The sequence below is a fragment of the Sapajus apella genome, unplaced genomic scaffold, assembly GCF_009761245.1.
Source record: "Sapajus apella isolate SASKATOON/1434 unplaced genomic scaffold, GSC_monkey_1.0 scaffold170, whole genome shotgun sequence".
Lineage (NCBI taxonomy): Eukaryota > Metazoa > Chordata > Mammalia > Primates > Cebidae > Sapajus > Sapajus apella.
This window is the reverse complement of record NW_022437110.1, coordinates 1,994,742-2,015,275: the sequence shown is the minus strand read 5'-3', so window position 1 is coordinate 2,015,275 and position 20,534 is coordinate 1,994,742. Positions and strand designations below refer to the sequence as shown.

General features: G+C 56.7%; 2 protein-coding genes across 10 annotated transcripts in view; one reads left to right on the top strand and one right to left on the bottom strand.

The window, feature by feature from the left end:
• Window positions 1-313: 313 nt before the first annotated feature.
• Window positions 314-18,667, top strand: ZFYVE21 (zinc finger FYVE-type containing 21). Of its 4 annotated transcripts, XM_032267652.1 has the most exons (8): window positions 314-558; window positions 12,390-12,440; window positions 13,297-13,465; window positions 14,433-14,508; window positions 14,619-14,710; window positions 15,331-15,384; window positions 17,671-17,813; window positions 18,004-18,667. In XM_032267652.1, exons 1-8 carry the CDS (start codon window positions 421-423, stop codon window positions 18,037-18,039), a joined length of 759 nt encoding a protein of 252 aa, XP_032123543.1. In that variant the 5' UTR covers window positions 314-420; the 3' UTR covers window positions 18,040-18,667. The 4 variants fall into 4 exon arrangements, with proteins under 4 accessions (XP_032123543.1, XP_032123545.1, XP_032123542.1 ...); XM_032267654.1 differs by lacking the exon at window positions 15,331-15,384; XM_032267651.1 differs by lacking the exon at window positions 17,671-17,813 and having other exon boundaries at window positions 18,004-18,663.
• Window positions 18,668-18,750: 83 nt separating this feature from the next.
• Window positions 18,751-20,534, bottom strand: part of PPP1R13B (protein phosphatase 1 regulatory subunit 13B) — a 112,567-nt gene continuing 110,783 nt past the window's right edge. For 5 of the 6 annotated variants that reach the window (XM_032267628.1, XM_032267629.1, XM_032267630.1 and 2 more), the window contains one exon: window positions 18,754-20,165. In XM_032267628.1, coding sequence (XP_032123519.1) covers window positions 20,124-20,165 — 42 coding nt within the window. In that variant the 3' untranslated portion in view covers window positions 18,754-20,123. Of the gene's footprint in view, window positions 20,166-20,534 lie in introns of all 6 variants that reach the window. The other variant, XM_032267633.1, reaches the window with a different exon arrangement.

Genomic DNA, 20,534 nt, shown 5'->3' with positions numbered 1-20,534 from the left:
GGCTCAGCTAGTCTCGCCTACCTCGGGCCCCGCTCTCCTCTTCGCGCCGTCCCGCCCCTCTCAGCCTCCTCCTCCAATAGGCGCGGGAGCCCTGCGAGGGCTACACCAATCAGAGGCGAAGTGACACCGACGTGACTGACTAACTAGCCAATCCAAAGTCTCAATCCCTCCAAGATGGGCGGAGCACGCCCGGGCCAGCCCTCACCGCCGATTGGTCACCGACCGCAGGGTGGCAGGGGCGGTGCCCTTACGCGAATTGGAGAGGCGGCGGAGTTCGAGCTCCGATTGGTCCGCGCTCCGTGGCGGGCTTGGCGATTGGACGTCGGCGCTGTCAGCCGCGCGCGGGCGGGGCGGGCGGTGCCCCCGGGCTGGGCTAGGGGCCTGGTGCGGGGCCTCTGGCCGAGAGGCTGAGGCGGCGTCATGTCCTCCGAGGTGTCCGCGCGCCGCGACGCCAAGAAGCTGGTGCGCTCCCCCAGCGGCCTGCGCATGGTGCCGGAGCACCGCGCCTTCGGAAGCCCGTTCGGCCTGGAGGAGCCGCAATGGGTCCCGGACAAGGAGGTGGGTGGCCGCCGCCCCGGCCCGCGTCTCGGACCCTCCCCGCCGCCCTCGCCCGGCCCCGCGGGCTTCCAGGCTCCCGCGGCACCCCCTCCGCCTCGGGCGGCCGCTTCCCCAGCAGGCCCCCGCCTGACCCTCCCCCAGACTGGCCGCATTCCGGGGCCCCCGCCTCAGGCTCCTGAGCCCGCCGGGAGGGTGGGAGGCGCACGGGGTGTCAGTGCGGGGGTCCGGGGAAGGCGGGAGGCGCGCGGGGTCCCGGTGCGAAGGTCCGGGGAGGGCGGGAGGGCCTGCAGCTGCTCGGGGGGGGCGCCGGGAGGCGGTGTGCGGGGCGCGGGGTACGGGCCGCGGGGCGCGGGCTGGTCCCGGGGGTGGGTGCGGCCCTGCCCGAGGCCGTTTCGTGCTGGGCTAGAGCGTGTGGACTCGGTCCCGAGAGAAAGTGGAAGGCGGCGCGCGTTCCTCGCAAGCTCAGCGGGGAAGGCGCTTGCGGTCCGCGGAAGCGCTGGAGCCGGCGGCCCTGCGGGGGTCCCGCCCGGGAACCGGGAGAGGCGTCGGTGCCGCGGATGGGTGGCGGGTTCCGAAGCCACCTCCTGCTCAGAAGCCAGGCGGGGAGGAGAGGCAGGACCCACCCCGTGGGCCGGGCTGCCTCCCTTTCCCCTTCGTCTACACCACCCTCCACCTCGGAAGCGAGGCCGCAGTCTCCCACTGGAGAATTTGAAGGAGACCGCAGGTCTGCAAGCGTTTCCCAGCGGCCCAGGCACCGTGGGAGTTGCCCAGGTCACTCTTGCAGAAGTTGGGGCGTGGACGTGAGGTCCCTGAGCCAGGCCACCCCCTGGGGGTCCCATGGGGTTCCCCTTGACCTGATGGGAGGTGCCTTTGCCTCACCCCAGCTCCTTGGCCAGCTAGGAAGGCCTCGAGTGCATTTACTCTCACTGCCTGTGCACTAACAAGTCTGTCCAGTTTATACTCTGTGGATTTTACCAGGATAAAAAACTCCGAGAGAAAATTTTTGTAATATGCCTTTTTTTTTTTTTTTGAGATGAAGCCTCACCCTGTCTCCCAGGCTGAAGTGCAGTGGCACGATCTTGGCTCACGGCAACCTCCACCTCCGAGGTTCAGGCAATTCTCCTGCCTCAGCCTCCTGAGTGGCTGGGATTACAGGCGTGCACCACCACACCCAGCTAATTTTTTTTGTATTTTTAGTAGAGACGAGGTTTCACCATGTTGGTCAGCCAGGTCTCGAACTCCTGACCATGTGATCCGCTCTCCTTGGCCTCCCAAAGTGCTGGGATTACAGGCATGAGCCACTCGCCTGGCCCGTAATATGACTTTCGTACTTAATGCATGTTGCAGATTCATTTAATTCCCTCAGTGAGAGAACTAAGCAGATGTTGGAACCGGGTTCAAGAAGTCAAAGTAGCACGAATTGACCTGGGTTCCTTGAAGCTGGAACGGAGGCCTGGCGGGGAGGGCTGCCGCAGAGCCTCTGGGACAGGACGGAATTCCAGTGGCTATGGGGAAATGTGTCAGCGTCTACAGTGCACGGAGCCTTCCCTTGTCACCGAGGGGGTCCTGACGGGTCTAGACTAGTGCTTCTCACCTCTCCCCAGTATCGTCACCCTAAGGAGTTTTTTAAGACACTTTCCCCCAATCATTCTCCTGTGACATCTTTTTAAAAATGTTTTTTTTTTTTTGTTTTTTTTTTTTTTTTAGATGCGGGGGGGTTTCACCCTGTTGGTCATGCTGGTCATGAACTCCGGACCTCAGGTGATCCGCCCGCCTTGGCCTCCCAGAGTGTTGGGATTACAGGCGTAAGCCACTGCACGCGACCAAAATGTATTTTTTTTTTTAATTTTTTTTCTTTTTCCCCACCACCCCCAAAATGTATTTTTAAGTTGACAAGTGAAAATCGTATGTATTTGTGGTGTATGCCCATGAACTCTTAATAGCACCGAAATACTCCACAGTTCTATGAACCGTGCAGAGAGTGTGAGAAAGCATGGCCAACAGGAGGCAGAGGTTTCCACTGAAGCAGTTTCTTTCTCCATGGCCTACACCAGCACTGATTTTACGGTTCTGGTTTTTAGTTACCACTGTGTTCCCCTCCTTCATTCCTTCCAGAATGATACCTTTTGGTATCAGCTGAATTGTTTAGCATTTTTCCCCAGTCTTTCTTCGTGGCCTCTGTGGAGGGGCTGTGTGGAAGTCCCGCGGTGACTTCCTACCCAGTGGAGTTGAAACACCTGAGTCAGGTGGCGCCCCTCCTGGAAGAGAAGATTCATTCCCACATTGGCGTGGCGGCAGGATGTCCCTCCAGAGCGCCCCCACCATGTTTGGATGGTCAATTGGGTTCTGAGCAGCTGAGGAAGGCCCTAGCGTTGGGTGGGCTTGGGGGACGGGAGAAACCATTCTAGTGAAGTTGGACTTTGAGTTTTGTGTTTTGGATTTTATTGGAGCGTGGTCTTAGAGCCCAGAAGTGACTGAAGACAGTGTTCTGGAGGAATGAGACGCGGCAGTGAGGACTGGAAGATTTGGAATAATGTCTGGCTTTAGTTGCGATGGCTCGAGGGAAAATGTAACTGTAACAGTCGCCTGGCTCGTGGCAGTGCTGCAGGGGACACAGAGCTGCGCTGTGGGCTGTGTGCTTGGGGCCACTAAGGTGATTGTAGGGAGGTGACTCAAATGTGCAGATAACCAGTTGCAGAAAAATAGGTTTATTTGTGGTGGTTAGGAATGGGCAGAGGAGAATTTGGTAGAACGTGGCAGGTGGGTAATATTGTCTTTGGCTTGGTGGCTGTGTGCCAACTGGCTTCACTCTCATCTGTAAACGTGTTGATCCATTTTCATTCTGGCTCTGTTCTCAGCCTGGGGAGTGTGAGTTCAGCCCATTGCACTGCTCCTGAATACCAGGTGCCTGACCTGGGCCGTTTTATCAGTTTGGGCTCATGAGGGTTATCCCTTTGCAATGCTGCAAAAAGCCCCTGGGGAATGTGTGCACACACGCGCCTTTCTCAGAGGTGGCCTGCAGCTCTCAGATTCTCAAGGACCAGCTGAGGTTTCTCCAGTCTGAGCCTCCTCCGGAACCTTTGGGGCAGGGGAGGCAGAGGCGGTGTGTAAAGCTTCGTGCAACACCAGTTTGAACAGAGGTGCTTTGGGGGTGTGAAGGAAACCTCAGATGATCTCTGGGGCTTGTCTGACTCTGCCATCAAATATCCGACACTGACGCAAGGTAGTGGGCCTGGGTGTGGGCGGTCGGGGCGTGCAACCATCTGGGCTTGAGTCTTATCCTTGAAATCGTTGCTGCTGTGCACCCCTCCTACCTCCCATCCGAGGTGCTGGCAGAAGCAGTGACCACAGCGCCGTGCCGGCAGGTTGACATTTGGATACTCTAGATTCGGAGCCGGGGAGGAGAGAGCACGTTCGTGTCTGATCACGAGCCCGGACTCGGGTGGGGAGAGAGCTGAAGTGAGGGCTGTTACTGAAGAGAGGCGGCTGGGGCTGTGCGGCAGGGAGAACAGGGGACCCCGAGTTCTGCGAGGGTCTCAGGCCAGACCGGACAGGGCTTTTCTTTTGCAGGGAGGCGTGGCCAAGGCTGGAAATAATCAAGATGGGGAGGTGGGTGGGACAGTGGAGGGCCAGGGCCTCCAGCACATCAGAGAGCTGAGGCCAGAATACACAACTTAGCTGGGCACAGTGGTGGGCGCCTGTAATTCCAGCTAGTTGGGAGGCTGAGGCAGGAGAATCACCTGAACCCAGGAGGCGGAGGTTGCAGTGAGCCGAGACCATGCCGCTGCATGCCAGCCTGAGTGACTGAGTTAGATTCCGTCTCAAAATAAATAAATAAATAAAAACACAAAAAGTAGTCGGGCGTGGTGGCACACACCTGTATCCCAGTTGCTTGGGAGGCTGAGGCAGGAGAATCACTTGAACTGAGAGGAGGAGGTTACCATGAGATTGTGCCAGTGTGCTTCAGCCTGGGCAACAGAGTGAGACTCTTGTCTCAAAAAAAAAAAAAAAAAGTCCAGGTAAGGGAATTGTGTTCCAGTTGATGATAATGGGGAGAAATGGCCAGTGTTTTCTGGGGCAGAGAATGGGAATTTGGAGGGCCTTGTTTCGGGTAAACAAGGGGTACCTCTGTGATCTCTGGCTTGTTTGGGGAGGGTGGTTCTCGGCAGAAGGCTTTCCCAGCACACTGTGGGGTGGGGGATTTCATAATTGTTTTCCAGGATCGCAGGGCTTGGGTAAAGCTCACGCTTGTGAAGTGCCAGGGGCTGCCAGAGCCTGCGCAGCTTCTGGGAACGAGCAGCCTCATGGGACACTGCCAGGGACACAGGTGAGCTTCTCCAGGGTCCCTGAAGCTGGCTCTGGATGTTTTCTTTTTTTGAGACAGGGTGTTGCTCTGTTGCCCAGGCTGTAGAGCTTTTACTGATGTTAGGAAACACTGAGACTGTGAGGTAACAAAACGGGATTCCTGCGGGAGGCCAGGCTGCCTTTAGCATAGCCCTCCCGGCCGCGGTCAGTGCCCACACCTGTCACTAGCCTCGAACTGCCTGGCAGCTGAAAACTGTAGAAAACCGACAGTAACGCACATGTTTGTAGTCCCCAAGGTGCAAGGAGATTCTGTCCCTCAGAGGTGAAATTGACGGGACCCTGTGAGAGGAGCCAGTTTACATCTGTTGTCAAACTCACGTCTTCCTTCCTCTCGGCTTGTATCCATGTCTGCTCTTTGGATTCTCCTTTGAACTGGGTTCTTAATCTTACTGGTTCTGTCATTTACTACTGAGTTAAATCTTTGACATGAGTCCATTTTTTGTTTGTAGGAGTTACGCTCTTACCCTTTAAAAATGGTTGTTTTTCAATAAAGGTCTACTGATACATGTATTTAAATTGTTTTTTGGCTGGGCATGGTGGCTCTCGCCTGTAATCCTAGCACTTTGGGGGGCCGAGGTGGGTGGATCACCTGAGGTCAGGAGTTCAAGTCCAGCCTGGCCATCATGATGAAACCACATCTTTAAAAATAAATAAATAAATAAATAAATTATTTTTTGATTGACAAATTCTGGGAGGTCTGAGAAGTCGTTGACCATGGGAGCCTGCCCACCAGCTGGTGGGTGACGTTTCTCACAGTGGTGTGGGAGCTCAGAGTGGTGGGGCCTCACTGTCCATTGTCACCCCAGCCTCAAGGGGAGGGCAGGCATATGTCCCGAAACTGTTCTTTTTATGGTAACTTTTTCTGAACATCCATTTAAGCTCCCTAAACTATGCTTTGAGATGATACTAACCTTGAGGGTGGAGGCACTTTTGGTTTCCTGCATGCTGTGAAGCCCCCTCTTTGGGGGTGGCCGGGTGCTGGCTCTGAGGAGCTGCCCTGTTGCGGGAGAGTGGGTCAGCGGGTCCCCACCTGCAGGTCTCCAAGGAGCTCTGTGCTGGTGTCTGCTCCCACTGTGGAGGAAGGGTGGGTTTCGGGATTTCTTTTGTTTCTCGGCTCACTTCAATGTTCAACTCCCAGGTTCAAGTGATTCTCCTGCCTCAACCTCCCAAGAAGCTGGGACCACAGGCGCCAACCACCACGCCCAGCTAATTTTTAGGTTTTGTAGAGACAGGGTCGTGTTATGTTGCTCAGACTGGACTGGAACTCCTGGGCTCAAGCAGTCCTCCCACCTCAGCCTCTGGAAGTGCTGGGATTACAGGTGTGGCCACCACGCCTGGCCCGGTTTCTTCTTTCATTGCTCATGGCCATCTTGCTTACCCAATGGGAAGCTTAGTTTGTGGCATCTGCCTCGACTGCCTCCAAGGGTGTCATCTGGCAGGGTGGGTGTGAGTCAGCTGTTGGTTTACTGGGCCAGCAAGGAGGGGACAAGCACCCAGGGCTCCGACTCCCGTAGGCAGCCGGGGGAAGCGTGTTCCGAAATTCCACTGGGAGCTGTCTGCGTGTGCCTGCCCCGGTCCTCACTCCCTCTGAGCCCCGCTTCCCTTGGGCAGCTCTTGTGTTCGTTCAGCTCCTCCCAGCCTGTGCTGGGCCCTGCAGGGTGGCCATGGAGGCGTCCTATGGAAGTGAGTGCCAGATCCCCAGAGAGGCCTGGGCTGAGGCTGCCTCTATGATGCTGCTGCACAGGCAGAGAGCGCTCCTGGAGAGCACTTGGGTCCCGCCGTCCATCCCGGGGAGCAGTGTCAGCCCTTAGCAGGCTTATCTGCCTGGCCTGGGCAAGAGGGTCCAGCAGCGGGTGGGTCTTACTGGGGCGATGCCTGAGCTCACCCTGCCTCGCTCTCCTCTGTCTCTGTGTGTCACAGCCTGCACCTCTGGCCTTGTGGCCCTCACTGAACACCTTTATTATTTGTTTATTCATTTTTCTCACTAAACATCTCGAGGCCTTTTTAATTGGGTTGTTCTTGGGGGTTTTAGTTTCCCCTGCAAATGTGCTGGTTTGAAAGTCTGCCCCAGCCCACCCTGGTGGTGACACATGTGTACCTGCGACGTGATGCAGACTGAGAGGCTGGCATTCCAGACACTGCTGGCCACGTACGGTGAAAACGGATGAATCACACTTGGTTTCTGGGCTTTGGTGTATTCTCCCTAGTTCCTAAAATAGCTGTTTCACTGAACATCAGAGCTGTCAGGTCCAATTAAAGGAGGCGCTGGTGGGAGCCTGGCCTGGTGCCCGGCTTGCGTGCCTGCACTTCCTTTGTGGGGCATGCTTACTGACAGGGTGGGTATTTGGCAGGCTGGTCTTGATCTCCTGGCCTTGTGATCCACTCGCCTCAGCCTCCCAGAGTGCTGCGATTACAGGCGTGAGCCACCTCACCCGGCTGGGTCATTTCTATTTTTAAGGGGACAAATTTAAATCCTAGATGTGGTCCGTCTTTTTTTTTTTTTGAGTCCTTAGTCATCAGAAGCAAAAAGACTTTCCATCTCTCCCAAGAGGACCCCTGCCCCTGTGGGTCACACCGTTCTGCTGCCCAGGCTGGAATGCAGTAGCATGAACATGGCTCACTGCAGCCTCGACCTCCTGGGCTCAAGCCGTCCTCCCAGCTCAGCCTCCCAAGTAGCTGGGACTACAGGTGTGCACCACCATGCCTGGCTCTGTAGAGACAAGGTCTTGCTATGTTGCCCAGGCTACTCTTAAACTCCTGGCTCAAGCGACCCTCCTGCCTCAGCCTCCCAAGGTGCTGTGATTGCAGGCGTGAGCCACCTCCAGCAATGTGATCTTATATTTAGAAGTTGGCCTTTTAGCTTGCCCAAGCACAAATTGCACAGTACGTGTGAAAAGCACTTCCCTGTCAGCGCTGTCTGCGGAGAATATTGAGAGGGTGTGCCCCTCCTGTTGGGCACTGTGGGCCGGGGTCACCACGGAGAGACCATAAACAGTTATCCTCACTGGAACCTGGTGATAATGCAGCTCTGTGTTTGCTTAAGCTCACAGTTAAAACCCCTGTGAAGTTTTCTCTAGCAGATTCTAGTAGATTCTATGGCTAATGGATATCGGGTCAGGGAAGGGGCCACCACACAGAGGCAGGGACTGTGCCACCGCACAGCAGGCGGAGCGTTCTAGAACCGACAGACCCATTCGAGGGCAACCACAGGGCTGGGCCGAAGCACAAGCAGGGAGGTGAGCAGCCAGCCTGTGCCCACAGCTCACAGGCAGGGGAGCCCTGGTAGAGCTGCCAGCTGGACTCTGTAGATGCTTCCAGAAGGCTAGGGTGGGCCAGGCCTGGTTTCCAAGTCCAGGAAGTAGCTTAAAAGCAAAGGGAAACAAGAAAAGGCTGGTTGTGGGATCTCACGATGCTCAGGACCTGCCTGAGTGGGGGCCGTGACGACGTGGAGCTTGGCAGGGATGAGGCCCTCTTATGGGTTACGGCGGGCCCGTCTTCGCTGCAGAATGGTGTCTGAAGGGCCCCTGATGTGCACCACAGCTGGGACCTCTGTCCTCCCACAGTGAGGGCACATGTGGCTGTGGACCCCAGAGGACTCCTTCCAGAAGCATCTACAGAGTCCCAGGACCACCAGACTTTGTTTCCCCAACTAGGCACAGTGGGCCCTTGGCACCTGATGTGGCCTGTCTCGGAGCGCCCTGTGCTGCACGTGGGCTCACAGGCTGGAGGGAGGCGCCTGCCTCTGCAGAGCACGGGCTCATGTGGACACGGTGAGGGCGGCGGCTGTGATGGCGTTCCATCGGAGCAGCTCCTCCACCCGGCATCTTCTTGGGCTCAGAGAAGGGGATGAGCTTCTCAGAGGAGGGGTGCAGGGCAGGGGAAAGTCCTCAAACCTGTGAGGACAGGGTGGTGGAGGGTCTGTTGCTGGGTCCCCAGACCACAGGGAGGCTGAGACGCTGGAGGATTAGGCGGTTGCGTGGTTCCCGCCCCTGCTCAGACCTGGGGGTCTGTGTTCCAGAAGGAGCTCGGCCCTGGTGACCCCACAGGCCTTGCCTGCCTTGTTGTGGAATCAGCCCCAGCAATGTTCGCTGGCCCAGAGTTGGGGCTGGAACAGTGCCACATGTGTGGGAGCAGCTTTCCCACTGAGGGGCCAAGCCCTGTTAGCTGCTTGTCGGTGCCAGCACAGCCCATCTGTCCTTGATGGAGCGCTGAGGCGGCTCTTGCGTTAAGTAAGGCGTCTGAGCTCTCGTGTGGCTTGGCAGTGCTGTGGCTACATCCAGTTCGCCTCCTTTTCAAGACTTCGGGCCCTTTGTTTATGCTCCCCAGGCGTTTCCTGGTCTCTTTCCCCTGGAAGGGAAAAGGGAGCTCTTCATGGAGGAAAGGTTTTCTCTTACATCTCTTGAGGATTACTGTGCTTTGAACATGGGTGATTCTTGTCAACATTCAGCCAAGTCCTTAGTCAGCAGGAGCAAAAAGACCTCCATCTCTTCCAAGAGGACCCCTGTGAGTCACACCATTCAGTCACCGGGTCATTTAACCCGCACCTGTTTGTAGTTCACCACCCACCACCCAGGTCTCTGATGGCGAGGACCGAAGTGGGGTGTGTGTATCACACCAGGTGGCAGCCTCGCTGGGACCTTCTTGTTTCATCCGTACCAAGGACCCCAGAGCACGAGGGTCTTGTTCTCAGGAAGCTGAGGGAGGCGAGGCATCCTGGGGCCTGTGGTCCCCATGTGCGGCTGGAGGGCCTGCTGGGGAGTGGGCAGACAGCACTGAGGCCCAGCTTTGGAAAAGGCTGTAACCAGCTCAGCAAATCCGGGGACCACCATGAAAATGGTGTCCTTCACTCTTAAAAGAATGCACGGAGACAGATTTCCTTCAGAGCCAGGTCTGAGTGTCTTCCCCTTGGATTGGAGTCCCTGCTGTTAGTGCGGGGAGCTGGCGACGGCCGAGTCCTCAGTGCTCACGCTGGCGTCAGGGCCCTGCTGCCATCTGGAGTGAGTGGAGGCAGCCAGGCCAGGCCAGGACAGAGCCTTCCCAGTTGAGGTTTGGGAGTTCCGTGCCTTTGGTGCTGAGGGTGAGCGGTTCACGGTGACTTCGTCCTGTGGTCACGAGGAGGTTCGAGCTAGGAGCCCCCTGTACGTGGTAAACACCTCTGGCTTGCTGTTCTAAGTGGAGACAGCAGGCAGAACTGGGACCCACGCCCCCAGAAGCAGGCTCTGTGGTGGTCCTGCCCAGCCAGCAGCTCACTAGCCTGCGATTGCATCTGGGGCTGTTTGTAGAAGTTGGGCTGTGGCCAGTCCTGAGCCCTGAGGGGAGCTTAGAGGCCGGGTGGCAACAGCTGCCCACAGTGGGGCGTGACCTCGGGCTTGTGGCCTCTTCAGTAAGGGCCTCTGGTACAGGCCACCACATGTATGTCTCTGGGTGCTTGGTAAATGTACCCTGCACTTCAGTGACAATTTTTTTTTTTTGTCTAGTCAAGTGAAGCAGTGGAAATTCAGGGAGCATCTTTTATCTGTTTGATTTCTAAGTGACTGATTGCAATTCTGCCTTCACTTGCAGACTGACCAAGTGTCTGAGGTGTGTGGGCTGCGTAGGGCTCTTTTCAGAGTGGGCTGCCCTGCTCTCCCGTGTTGAGGCATCAGACTTACCTGTTCCCACATCCAAAAGGCTCTGGCCACCCTCGACCCATAGGCTTCCCTGCCAGGCTGCAGCTGGGCCCCAAGTCCCTTCTGCCCAGTGGGCCCAGGTGGTGTGCATTTGTTCTGACAATTCATAAAGCAGGTGCCTCCTCCACTAGCCTTGACCAAGCCCTGCTGGCATGCAACAAGCAGCACGCTCGCCGCTGGGCTGGACCCCACGCCTCGTTCCGCTCCCTCCTGGGCACAGCGGCACTTGGCCTCATTGTCACTGTTCATAAAGACAATCTACTTTCTTAGGGCCACAGTGACGCCAGTGACACCCAGCAGATGGCCACAGGGTCCCCTGGATTTCAGTGGCACCCAGCCATCACTTTGAGACTCCGGGTGTTACCATGAAGTGAGGCCCACTGAACAGCCTTTAGACAATTTTCTTTTTTTGGAACAGGGTCTCATTCTGTCACCCAGGCTGGGGTGCAGTGGTGTGATTACAGCTCACTGCAACCTCCACCTCCTGGGCTCAAGTGATCCTCCCACCTTAGCCTCCCAAGTGGCTGGGACTACAGGCATGCACCACCACACCAGCTAATTTCTGTATTTTCAATTTTTTTTGTAGTGATGGGGTCTTACCCTGTGGCCCAGGCTGATCTCAAACTCCTGGGCTCAAGTGATCTGCCCACCTCAGCCTCTCAACGTGCTGGGATTACAGGCATGAGCCACTGCGCCCAGCCCCTTAGGCAATTTAAAGTGTAATTCTGAGGCTCTACTGAGGCAGCTGAAGAAACTTCAGACGTGATTCCAACTCAGCAGAAACAGCTGCGTCCCCAGCACGGTTGTCTCATGGCCGCTGTCATGAGGCAGAGGAGGGCGTCCTCCCAGAGGGCATCCCTGGTGTCAGGGCAGCACCACCTTGCCGCGGGGCTTCAGGCCCGCTGTGACCCCTTGGGGAAAGTGAGCACCATGAGCACCTGCCCAGTCCCCAGGTCTTGTGTGGTCACAATTCCTGGTCAGCCCGGTGCCCAACCACCTTCCTGTTTCTGTCTGCACTTTTCTATTCTGTGTGCGTAGAATCTCTGCCAAGAAAGTCCAGCCTCGTGAGCGCAGGCTGGTGAGTCTTAGAGCTTCTCTGTGCCTGGGTCCTCAAGCTGAGAAAGCATCTTCAGGGCATTCCCGGGCCTGGTGCCTGCCCCCCATGACATCCACAGCAGCCTGCATGTGCTTCAGCTGCTTCTGGGGGTTCCCTCAAAGGTGGGGGTCAGGGCACGCGGCGCCAGGACTCCAAATAAAGAACCAGAAAAGCTTTATGTCTCTGTAGGTGGGCTTTTGTCAGCTGGCGTACAGCCCCGTAATCAGCAGCTCTCCTGTGATTGCGGAGCGGGTGCTAAGCATCGCCTTCCGGGGTTAGGCTGGCTCCTGCCGTGGATTTCATAGTTGCTTCATGGCGTTGCTCTGTGGTTCCAGTAACAGGACCAGGGCCAAAAAGGCATTGCTAAAGTCAACTGCTGTTGAGTCCAGTGTGGAGGGACCTGAAACGCCAGGCTGCACGCTCAGCTGCGAGACAGTCAAACCCCAAGCCCACCTCAGGCCCAGACCCCAGGGGTGCGCCGGATGCATCTCCTGCAGGCCTTGGAGCAGCCTGCACCCCACCTCTGGAGCCTGGGCATGCGTGGTCAGTCCATCATCCTGCACCACAAGCCTGCCTGCCTCAGCCCGCTTGGGCGCGTGGGGAGGTGGCAGGGCCCAGCTCTCTCAGCGGCCCGTGATCCTGCCCCACTGACGTGGCGAGGGACTAAGCCGGGTTTTAACGCTTTGTTGTCTCTCTCCTAGTGTCGGAGATGTATGCAGTGTGACGCCAAGTTTGACTTTCTCACCAGAAAGGTGAGCTGAGGCCGCTGAGTTTGGGTGGTTGGAGAATTGGAGGGGCCCCAAAAGGACAGCTGCCCCTTCTGTCAGGGGACGGAGATCATCTTATGGCTTTTTTTTTTTTTTTGGAGCTAGAGCCTCTCTCTGTCACCCAGGCTGGAGTGCAGTGGCGTGATCTCGGCTCACTGTAACCTCTGCTGTCTGGGTTCAAGTGATTTTTCTGCCTCAGCTTCCTGAGTAGCTAGGACTACAGACTGGCAACACCACACCCAGCTAATTTTTGTACTTTTAGTAGAGATGGGGTTTCACCATGTTGACCAGGCTGGTCTCAAACTCCTGATCCAGCCACCTCGGCCTCCCAAAGTGCTGGGATTACAGGCATGAGCCGCTGTACCCAACCATTATGGCTCGTTTTGAGTGTCAGCCATGCCGTTTCTGTGGAAAGTGGGCTGATTCTGTGGACCACCACAGGGTGGGGTGCAGCCCCCGTCCCCCGTACAGCCCCCTGTGTAGCCCGTTCCTGTGCCACTTTGCCCTCGGGGAGTGTCTTCCTGCTAACGTTTGCCCAGCTCATGGCAGCTCCAAGGCCTGAGGGTGTCCTGAGCAGTGGGACTTGGTTAATTGAAAGAAAGAGTTGAAAAGCAGCCAATTTGGTTATTTTGAAAAAAAGGCCTCATTTCCCAAGTGAGGTGGAGCCCTGCTGTGTGGCGGGGAGCCCGGGGGCTGGCGTCAGGAGGTATGTGTGTGCAGCAGCCAGCACGGGGCCCTCGTGTTTAGGTGTGTCCCGGGGAGTGCCAGGCCAGCAGGGGCCGGACCCAGAGCTGCTTGTCCCCTGCCCCTCCTGACTGCCCGTCCCCCCGCGTCTGCCCAGCACCACTGTCGCCGCTGCGGGAAGTGCTTCTGCGACAAGTGCTGCAGCCAGAAGGTGCCGCTGCGGCGCATGTGCTTCGTGGACCCCGTGCGGCAGTGCGCCGAGTGTGCCCTGGTGTCCCACAAGGAGGCGGAGTTCTACGACAGGCAGCTCAAAGTGCTCCTGAGCGGTAAGGGCGGGTGGCCTGCACAGCCCCGCACGCCCGCCAGCCGGCTCCTCCCTGTGTCCGGGGTGATGCTGTGGACTGTGCAGACGGCACTCTGCTTCGCTTTGACGTTCTGTCGCCCTCCCTCCCTACCCCGTCTTCTGGATTCATCTAGAAGCAGTTATAGAGCCTTCTCTTCTCTTCAGAGATGGAATGTTGTCTCAAATGTTGGTGCTGACTCCGCTGGGCACGTCCGTCATGTGGGAGGGGAGGCCCTGGGCCCAGGCAGCCCCTTCCCCCAGGTGGAACCCGGCGCCGGTGCTCGGGCCTTTGTGACCACCGTGGCTCCTTGATGAGAGTCCGGAGACCTTTGCCCAGTAGCACGACGCAGACCCAGGGTCCTGGTGTGGGAGGAGGACGTCCTCCAGGGGCTTCGGGTGTTCCTCCCCTGGAATCTCTGAGCAACAAGCAGCAGCACCTCCCCACTGCCTGCCACCTCTGGCCACTGCCGTCCCGGCCTCTGGCCTCCTGTCCTCAGCCTGCCCACTGTGGGCCTAGGACCACCTGTCTGCCTCCCCACAGCTCTGTCCTGGGTGAAACGGGCGTGGTCCCTGGCTGGATGGTCGGGTTTTCTTTCCTTTCTGCTGTCTTGGTCCTGTCCTGCCAGCTCTTAGGACGTGTGAGCAGAGGGGTTTACTGTTCTTTGATCTGGGCCTTGGCGATGAATTCCCTGCGTCCTTTCTTTGAAGGATGTAGGAGCTTTATAAGTGAGCAGGACCTGTCTCGAGCAGTACCTTTTGTTTTACCTCTTAAACCCTTGATCTGTGACTGCCTTTTTGCTCAGCTGAAGGGGTCCTTGGAACAAAGCTGTGGTTTGTTTCCTGCTGTTTCCACTCTGTCCTCTGTACGTGTGTCTCCGACTGGCACTCGTGGGAAGGGTTAGGTGGAAAAGAAGCAGGCCCTGTTCTCACGTTTGCTTTTGTGTCCCAAGGAGCCACCTTCCTCGTCACTTTTGGAAACTCAGAGAAATCTGAAACTATGATTTGTCGTCTTTCCAATAACCAGAGGTAAGAGCCAGACCCTTGTGGGCACAGGGCAGCGTTGTCACAGACCGGGAGCCTTGGTCGCACTGACCTGAGGCTGAGTGACCTGATTTGGACGCTTTTATTTGACGTAGATACTTGTTTCTGGATGGAGACAGCCACTATGAAATCGAAATTGCGCACATTTCCACCGTGCAGATCCTCACGGAAGGCTTCCCTCCTGGAGGTAAATGCCGGCACGTCCTTTCCTAAGCCAGGAGGGTTTGGTGCCACACGTGGGTGACAAGAGGAGCGTGCACTTTTGGGATCAGGCAGCCGCCCTGAGGAGCGGGGTCGGCTGGGTCTCCAGGACAGCCTACCTTTCCTCTGCTGGGAGGGCGTGTGTTTACTCATTGGCTTTAGAACTCGCCAGGTGAGTCGGGACTTAAGTATAAGACCACAAAGGGAAATTTGCCTCAGCATGTCGTAGTGACTTCCTCCGCTCTAAGTGTGCTAATGTATCATTCCGTTTATTGTTGGACTCAAACTAAGGATAAATAAAGCCCCAAATGCAGTAACTGAGATTCCCAAAAAGGTCTGAGTGGTGGCTCATCGGGAGCCAGCACCTCAGCCCTCCGCCCGAGGGCGTCTGTGCAGACTAAACCCCTGGTGCATTTCCTGGTGAGCCGCTAGAGCATCTAGCCCAGCCTGGGCCTCTCCACTAAACTCCGCTGACGGGGAGCTCTCATTCCGTTATCTGCAAACTGTGCTGACAGATGCACGTGCCGTAACCCGTGTTGCTTTCTGTTCTCTCACCGGCTCTTGGTTGCTCCTTCTCTCCACTGCCTGCCCACCTTCTTGCCGTAGAAAAAGACACTCACGCTTACACCAGCCTCCTGGGGAGCCAGCCTGTCTTTGAAGGTCAGCCTCTTCCTCCTTGCCGGGGCTCCCTGCACGTGGCGGGCCCTCGCCACCTGGCTTCTGTCCGCGGGGTGGTCCATGCCAAGGTTCTCTGTGAAACCCGAATTCCCTTGTTGTGGTTGACTTAAGGGAGAAGCTGGGTCCGCCACGTGGGTTTATAAAACATAAATGAAGACACCCCAGCAGATGTACTTGCTCAGTTGTCTTGTGGGGAGTGTTACCCCGCAGTTGACAGCTCTGTGTCGGTACCTGCCAGCTCTGAACAGGCTGAGGCTAGGGGGCGTGAGTGCCCACGGGGACTCACCTGGCCTCGGGGGCCTCTCCCAACATTGCCCTTCCCACCATAGCTTGCTGCTCCCCAGCTCAACCTGGCCTCCTGGGACCCCTGACTCTCCTGGCCCTTCTGTCAGCCTTCTGAATGAGGCGAGACGCCTGGGCCAGTGTTTTGCCACCTCTGTCCTGAGCTCAGGACGTGCATGAAGCCGGGATGGCATCAGGCTGGTTACCTTGAGCAGGCTGCGAGGTGTAGATGCCCAGGAGCAAAGGGTAGGGTCTGGAGAAGCCGGGGTCACAGCAGGCGCTCCCCTCTGCCTACCTCCTGCAGAGCCTGAGGCTCAGGTGAGGGCCATTGATTAAGGCAACCAGTACTCCCAAGGCTAGGGCGACATGGCCTCCTGGGCTGCTTTCATGGGCAGACCCTCCCCATGGCTTCTGGCACTGCATCCCCTTGTGGTGGCTTGGGGGGGGGGCGTGCAGTGAGCCTTGCCTGCCCAGTCTCCTTAGAGCCTTTCAGACCCCAGCACCGTCTTCCAGCCACATGTGCTGTGGTGAAGGCAGAGTCAGCCACAGATGACAGGGTGACAGATGGCCATGGCTAGGATCCAGTGGCGCTTTATCAAGCAAATCCAGGTGGTGGGCAGAGCTGTGGCCCTGCTACAGAGCCCAGGCAAGGTTCTCCAGTGGAGGGGTGGGGGTGCATGCCTTAACCACAGAATGTGGCTTATGAAAGTGTGGTTCCGGAGGCTGGGTGCGGTGGCTCACGCCTGGAATCCCAGCACTTTGGGAGGCTGAGGTAGGCAGATCACCTGAGGTCAGGAGTTTGAGACCAGCCTGACCAACACAGTGAAAGTATTCTACTACTAAAAGTAGTACTTTCATCTCTACTAAAAGTTCAAAAATTAGCAGGGCGTGGTGTTCAGTGCCTGTAATCCTAGCTACTCAGGAGGCTGAGGTAGGAGAATCGCTTAAACCCAGGAGGCACAGATTGCAGTGAGCTAAGATCGTGCCACTGTACTCCAGCCTGGGTGAGAGAGACAAAAAAAAAAAAGGAAAGTGTTGTTCTTGACACTTTGGGCTAGATGAAAAAAAAAAAGGCATGGTTGTCGGGCCTGCCAGGGGACAGCACATCATAGGCTGCTCCGGCCTCTTCCGGAGCAAGCGTGGTCGCTGCATGCCCACCTGCAGCCTCGGCGCCCACTCCACCTACGACAGAAGAGTCGGCCTGGATGCTGATGGGGAGATGTGTCTGATGGCAGAGTCTCCCGAGAGGTCGACTGCTCACAATGGGGCCTCCCCTCGAGTCACCAAGTTCATGGGAGGCTGCATCCCACGGCTCTCTTTCAACACCAGCCCTGACTGAAGAGCCACTCTCTTGAGCGGTTTATTCTTGGAGCAAGTGCTGGAATTGAGTCGTCGTCACTGGAACAGCTGGCTATCGCCCAAAGGCAGGGAGCCTGGGTCCCAGCAGACAATCCCCAGCATGGGTGTCCGATCTGGGGAGATAGCCTGTGTCCAGGCTGGGGTGGCATTTCCTTGGCACTGGGCCTTTGCACTGTCGATCCCCTCTATGCCAGCCCTGCTTCTCAACAGGGAGACGAGCCATGCCCCTGAGCATCTGCTTGGCCTGTCGGTGGCCAGGGCGCTCTCGAGGGAGCCTCCACTCTTCCCCAGCCCTGGGCGCAGGTGGGCCCCTCTGCAAGAGCCAGCCTTGTCTGGGGGCTCTCTGAAGGGCACAGCAGCACCTCTCGGGCAGTTCCTGGTGATGTGGCTCGCTTGTCCCGGGCCCTGGAGGCACCAGGCTGTTACCCTGTAAGCTTGGGGTTTCCTCCCAGAGGCCTGAGGAGATGGTGATCCCCGGGTGCTCCTGAGCACCAGCCCTCACTACGAGGCTACTCTTAGAGCAGCACAAGGTTAGGAAGGTGTCCTGGCCACCAGTTCCTTGGGGCTGGTGGCCGCCTGGGCACTCAGGGTCTCCTTTGGGTCTCTTACTTCGTCTCCCTCCTCTAGGAGGCAACGCACGGGCCACAGGCATGTTCCTGCAGTATACGGTGCCAGGGACAGAGGGCGTGACCCAGCTGAAGCTGACAGCAGTGGAGGACGCAAATGTGGGCAGGAGGCAGGCGGTGGCGTGGCTAGTGGCCATGCACAAGGTACCTGAGGCCAGGGGGGCCCTTTGTCTTAGAGCAAAAGTTCACCTTTCCTAGGAGGCCCCCACCCCCCACCTGTTCCCCTTCAACTGGGCTGCCTCGCCGTCCCCCCTGAAACGCACACAGGCTTGGCTCCACCAGGCGTAGGACCAAGTAGGTCTCTCTGTTGATCTTGTCTTTGGTCACCCTGCAGGCTGCCAAGCTCCTCTACGAATCTCGGGACCAGTAACTGTCCGTGGGGCTGAGCTTGGAGTACACGTGGTCACCAGGACCGAGTCGCTTGGAACAGCAGCCTGCTCCTTGCACACCACGGGGATTAACCCTGCTTGTGCTGGGAAATGCAGCTCACCTATTTGGAGAAACAGAGTGTTCACCTATCTAGTGCAATATGTTCACAGTCTATTAATGCTTTAAACAGCTTCATGTTTTAGAATTTGTGTATTGTTAATACTTAATTGGGGGTGGGAGAGACTGAGCTACACTACTGCTGAACTATTTTTAGCATAATATATACCATTTCTGTGAGTTCCCAGGTTTACTGGGAGGTTCTGGCCCATCAATATTCGTTTCATTCGTTCTTCACGGAAAGTTTGGGTAGCAGGAACCCGGGCCTCTGATCTGCAGCGGGGCCTGCTCGCCTGTAACAGCCAGTTGACAGCACTTGCCTTAGCCTGCTTTACAGACTGGCCACTTACCTTGTCACTAATTTTGGGCTATGAGTGATCCTTTGATACTTCACTAAGGGGAACGTGAGAGCTTTGTTTTGTACTTTTCACTCACTATTTCACTTTATTAAGATGACTGTACAGCAATTTGTATATCAAGCTGATGATTAAAACCTATTTTGAACATACGGACACGGCCTTGCCTTCCTGTGTCCAGATCACCTGAGCCGGCATACCACAGCGCAATCTGGCTCCAGAAACAAGACTCACAGCCACCGGGGTGAGACGGGTTTATTGTGCACATTTACACAGCGTCAGCAGTGTCGTGCTGGCAGTGGCCAGGCTGCTCCACAATGGAGTTCACTTTTCTTCACCACACTATGTACAGTCAGTCAATGCTCCAAGGTGATGGGCTACAGTGCTGCCTCAGTGACACTACACACATCTATACATAAATTACACACAAGACTCATACATGAAAATAGAGCCTAAGGGCCTGTAGTTTAATGAGGAAAAAAAATTTCCAACATAGTTCGGGGAGCTTTGAATGGTCTAGTCAAAAAATACTTTTGGTATATAAAAAGCCTGTACGTACAATTCACACCTCAGTGAAGCGCACCCTCCTTGCCTTGAGGCTGGGCCTCAGACAAAGGTGATGGCCTGACAGCAGCCTGGGCAGGGAGACCAGCAGCAGAGGGGTGGCCCCTGCCTCCAGCTCCTCTGCCCTAGCTGCTCCCTCTCGGTGGCGGCGCCTCCTGACACCAGGCACCAAACATCCCCGTCCACCTGGCCCTGCTCTGCCCTCACACCAGTCCAGCTCCCAACCCCCACTGCCCTCCACTGCCATGGCCTCCAGCGCCTGACTGCATTCAAAGAACTGGAATTCGAGCTTGCGAGGGTCAGAATCACACTAAGCAGCATGAGAGGCTGTGAGATCAGGGAGAAGAGTCCATGCTGAGGTGCTCCTGACTGTCACCTGGTCTTGGGGGGGCCCTGGTGCCCATGGCACAGCAGTCCAGCCACAGCACCGGGCCTGCACAATCAGCCTTTAGGTGAACTAGAGCAGCACCTGGAAAAGGAAGCAGAACCCCCCAAGGCGGCCAAGCAGGGTGGTTGCTGGGAGGCATACACATTGGGCAGCACACTGGACAGAAGTTTCCATACAGAGGCTCCTTTGGTGATGAAGGGAAGAAGGATCATGTGTGGGGAGGATGAGTCTCCGATTTGGGACAGGAGGCGGGGCTGTCGCAGGGGAGCGGGCCCCACAGCAGCAGACAGCGTTCACTGCTGGAGGATGACAGCCTTGGGGCCAAGTCAGTCAGAACTTGTCTTCACTGGCAACCAACCATGGGTTAATTATAGGACTTATTGGCAAGAGGGGTGGGTGTTTGGAAAGCGGGTATTTATTTGGATTTACAGTAATTGGCAAAATTCAGTCCTTGGAGGCAAAAGTACCTCTCCCACTTATGGGCAAACTGGAGAAAGGGCCTCACCTAGAAACTGCAGGATTCACATTGTGGACGCTGTCTGCTAAAGTGAGCACCATTAAGACCATTTCCTAGCTTCAGCTTTCCTGGGAAAACAGCAGAATAATCTCTTCAGTGGCTCCTGGTAGCTGGCAAGACCACGCAGTGCTCCAAAAGGAAGTTCAGGCGAGCGTGCGCTGTCGGGGTTTGATGCGTGGATACAGCTGGGAAGCAACGGAGCTGTGTCAGGACGGGAAGCCACACTGACCCCTGCTCCTCACCTCGGCCACCGGACAGCCGCACAGCACCTTCTCCCTCCGGCCAATGCTCAGCTGCACCTCTACACTGAGACCACCCACCCCCCTTGAAAGTCTTGAGGTGGCCTGAAGTGCTGAGAGGGAAACAGGGTGTTCTGGGGGGGCATCCTGTGTCTCTCACAGCACTTCATGCCACCTAAAGACTTGTGACCGCCTGTGGCTCTCAAGGTCATAAGCTCCCCTGGGCAAGGGTCTCTGGCTCCCTGCTGTATTTGCCTGGCCAAGAAGCTGGCTCAACAGGAAGGCCCTGGCAGCTCTACAGGGCACACAGAGGGC

Bases quoted from the DNA above. Each gene is read 5' to 3' on its own strand.
- ZFYVE21 (XM_032267651.1), top strand. From the start codon at position 421: ATGTCCTCCGAGGTGTCCGCGCGCCGCGACGCCAAGAAGCTGGTGCGC. The intron at 559-12,389 runs GTGGGTGGCCGC...TCTCTCTCCTAG, and splicing joins AATGGGTCCCGGACAAGGAG to TGTCGGAGATGTATGCAGTG. The intron at 14,711-15,330 runs GTAAATGCCGGC...TTCTTGCCGTAG, and splicing joins GGAAGGCTTCCCTCCTGGAG to AAAAAGACACTCACGCTTAC.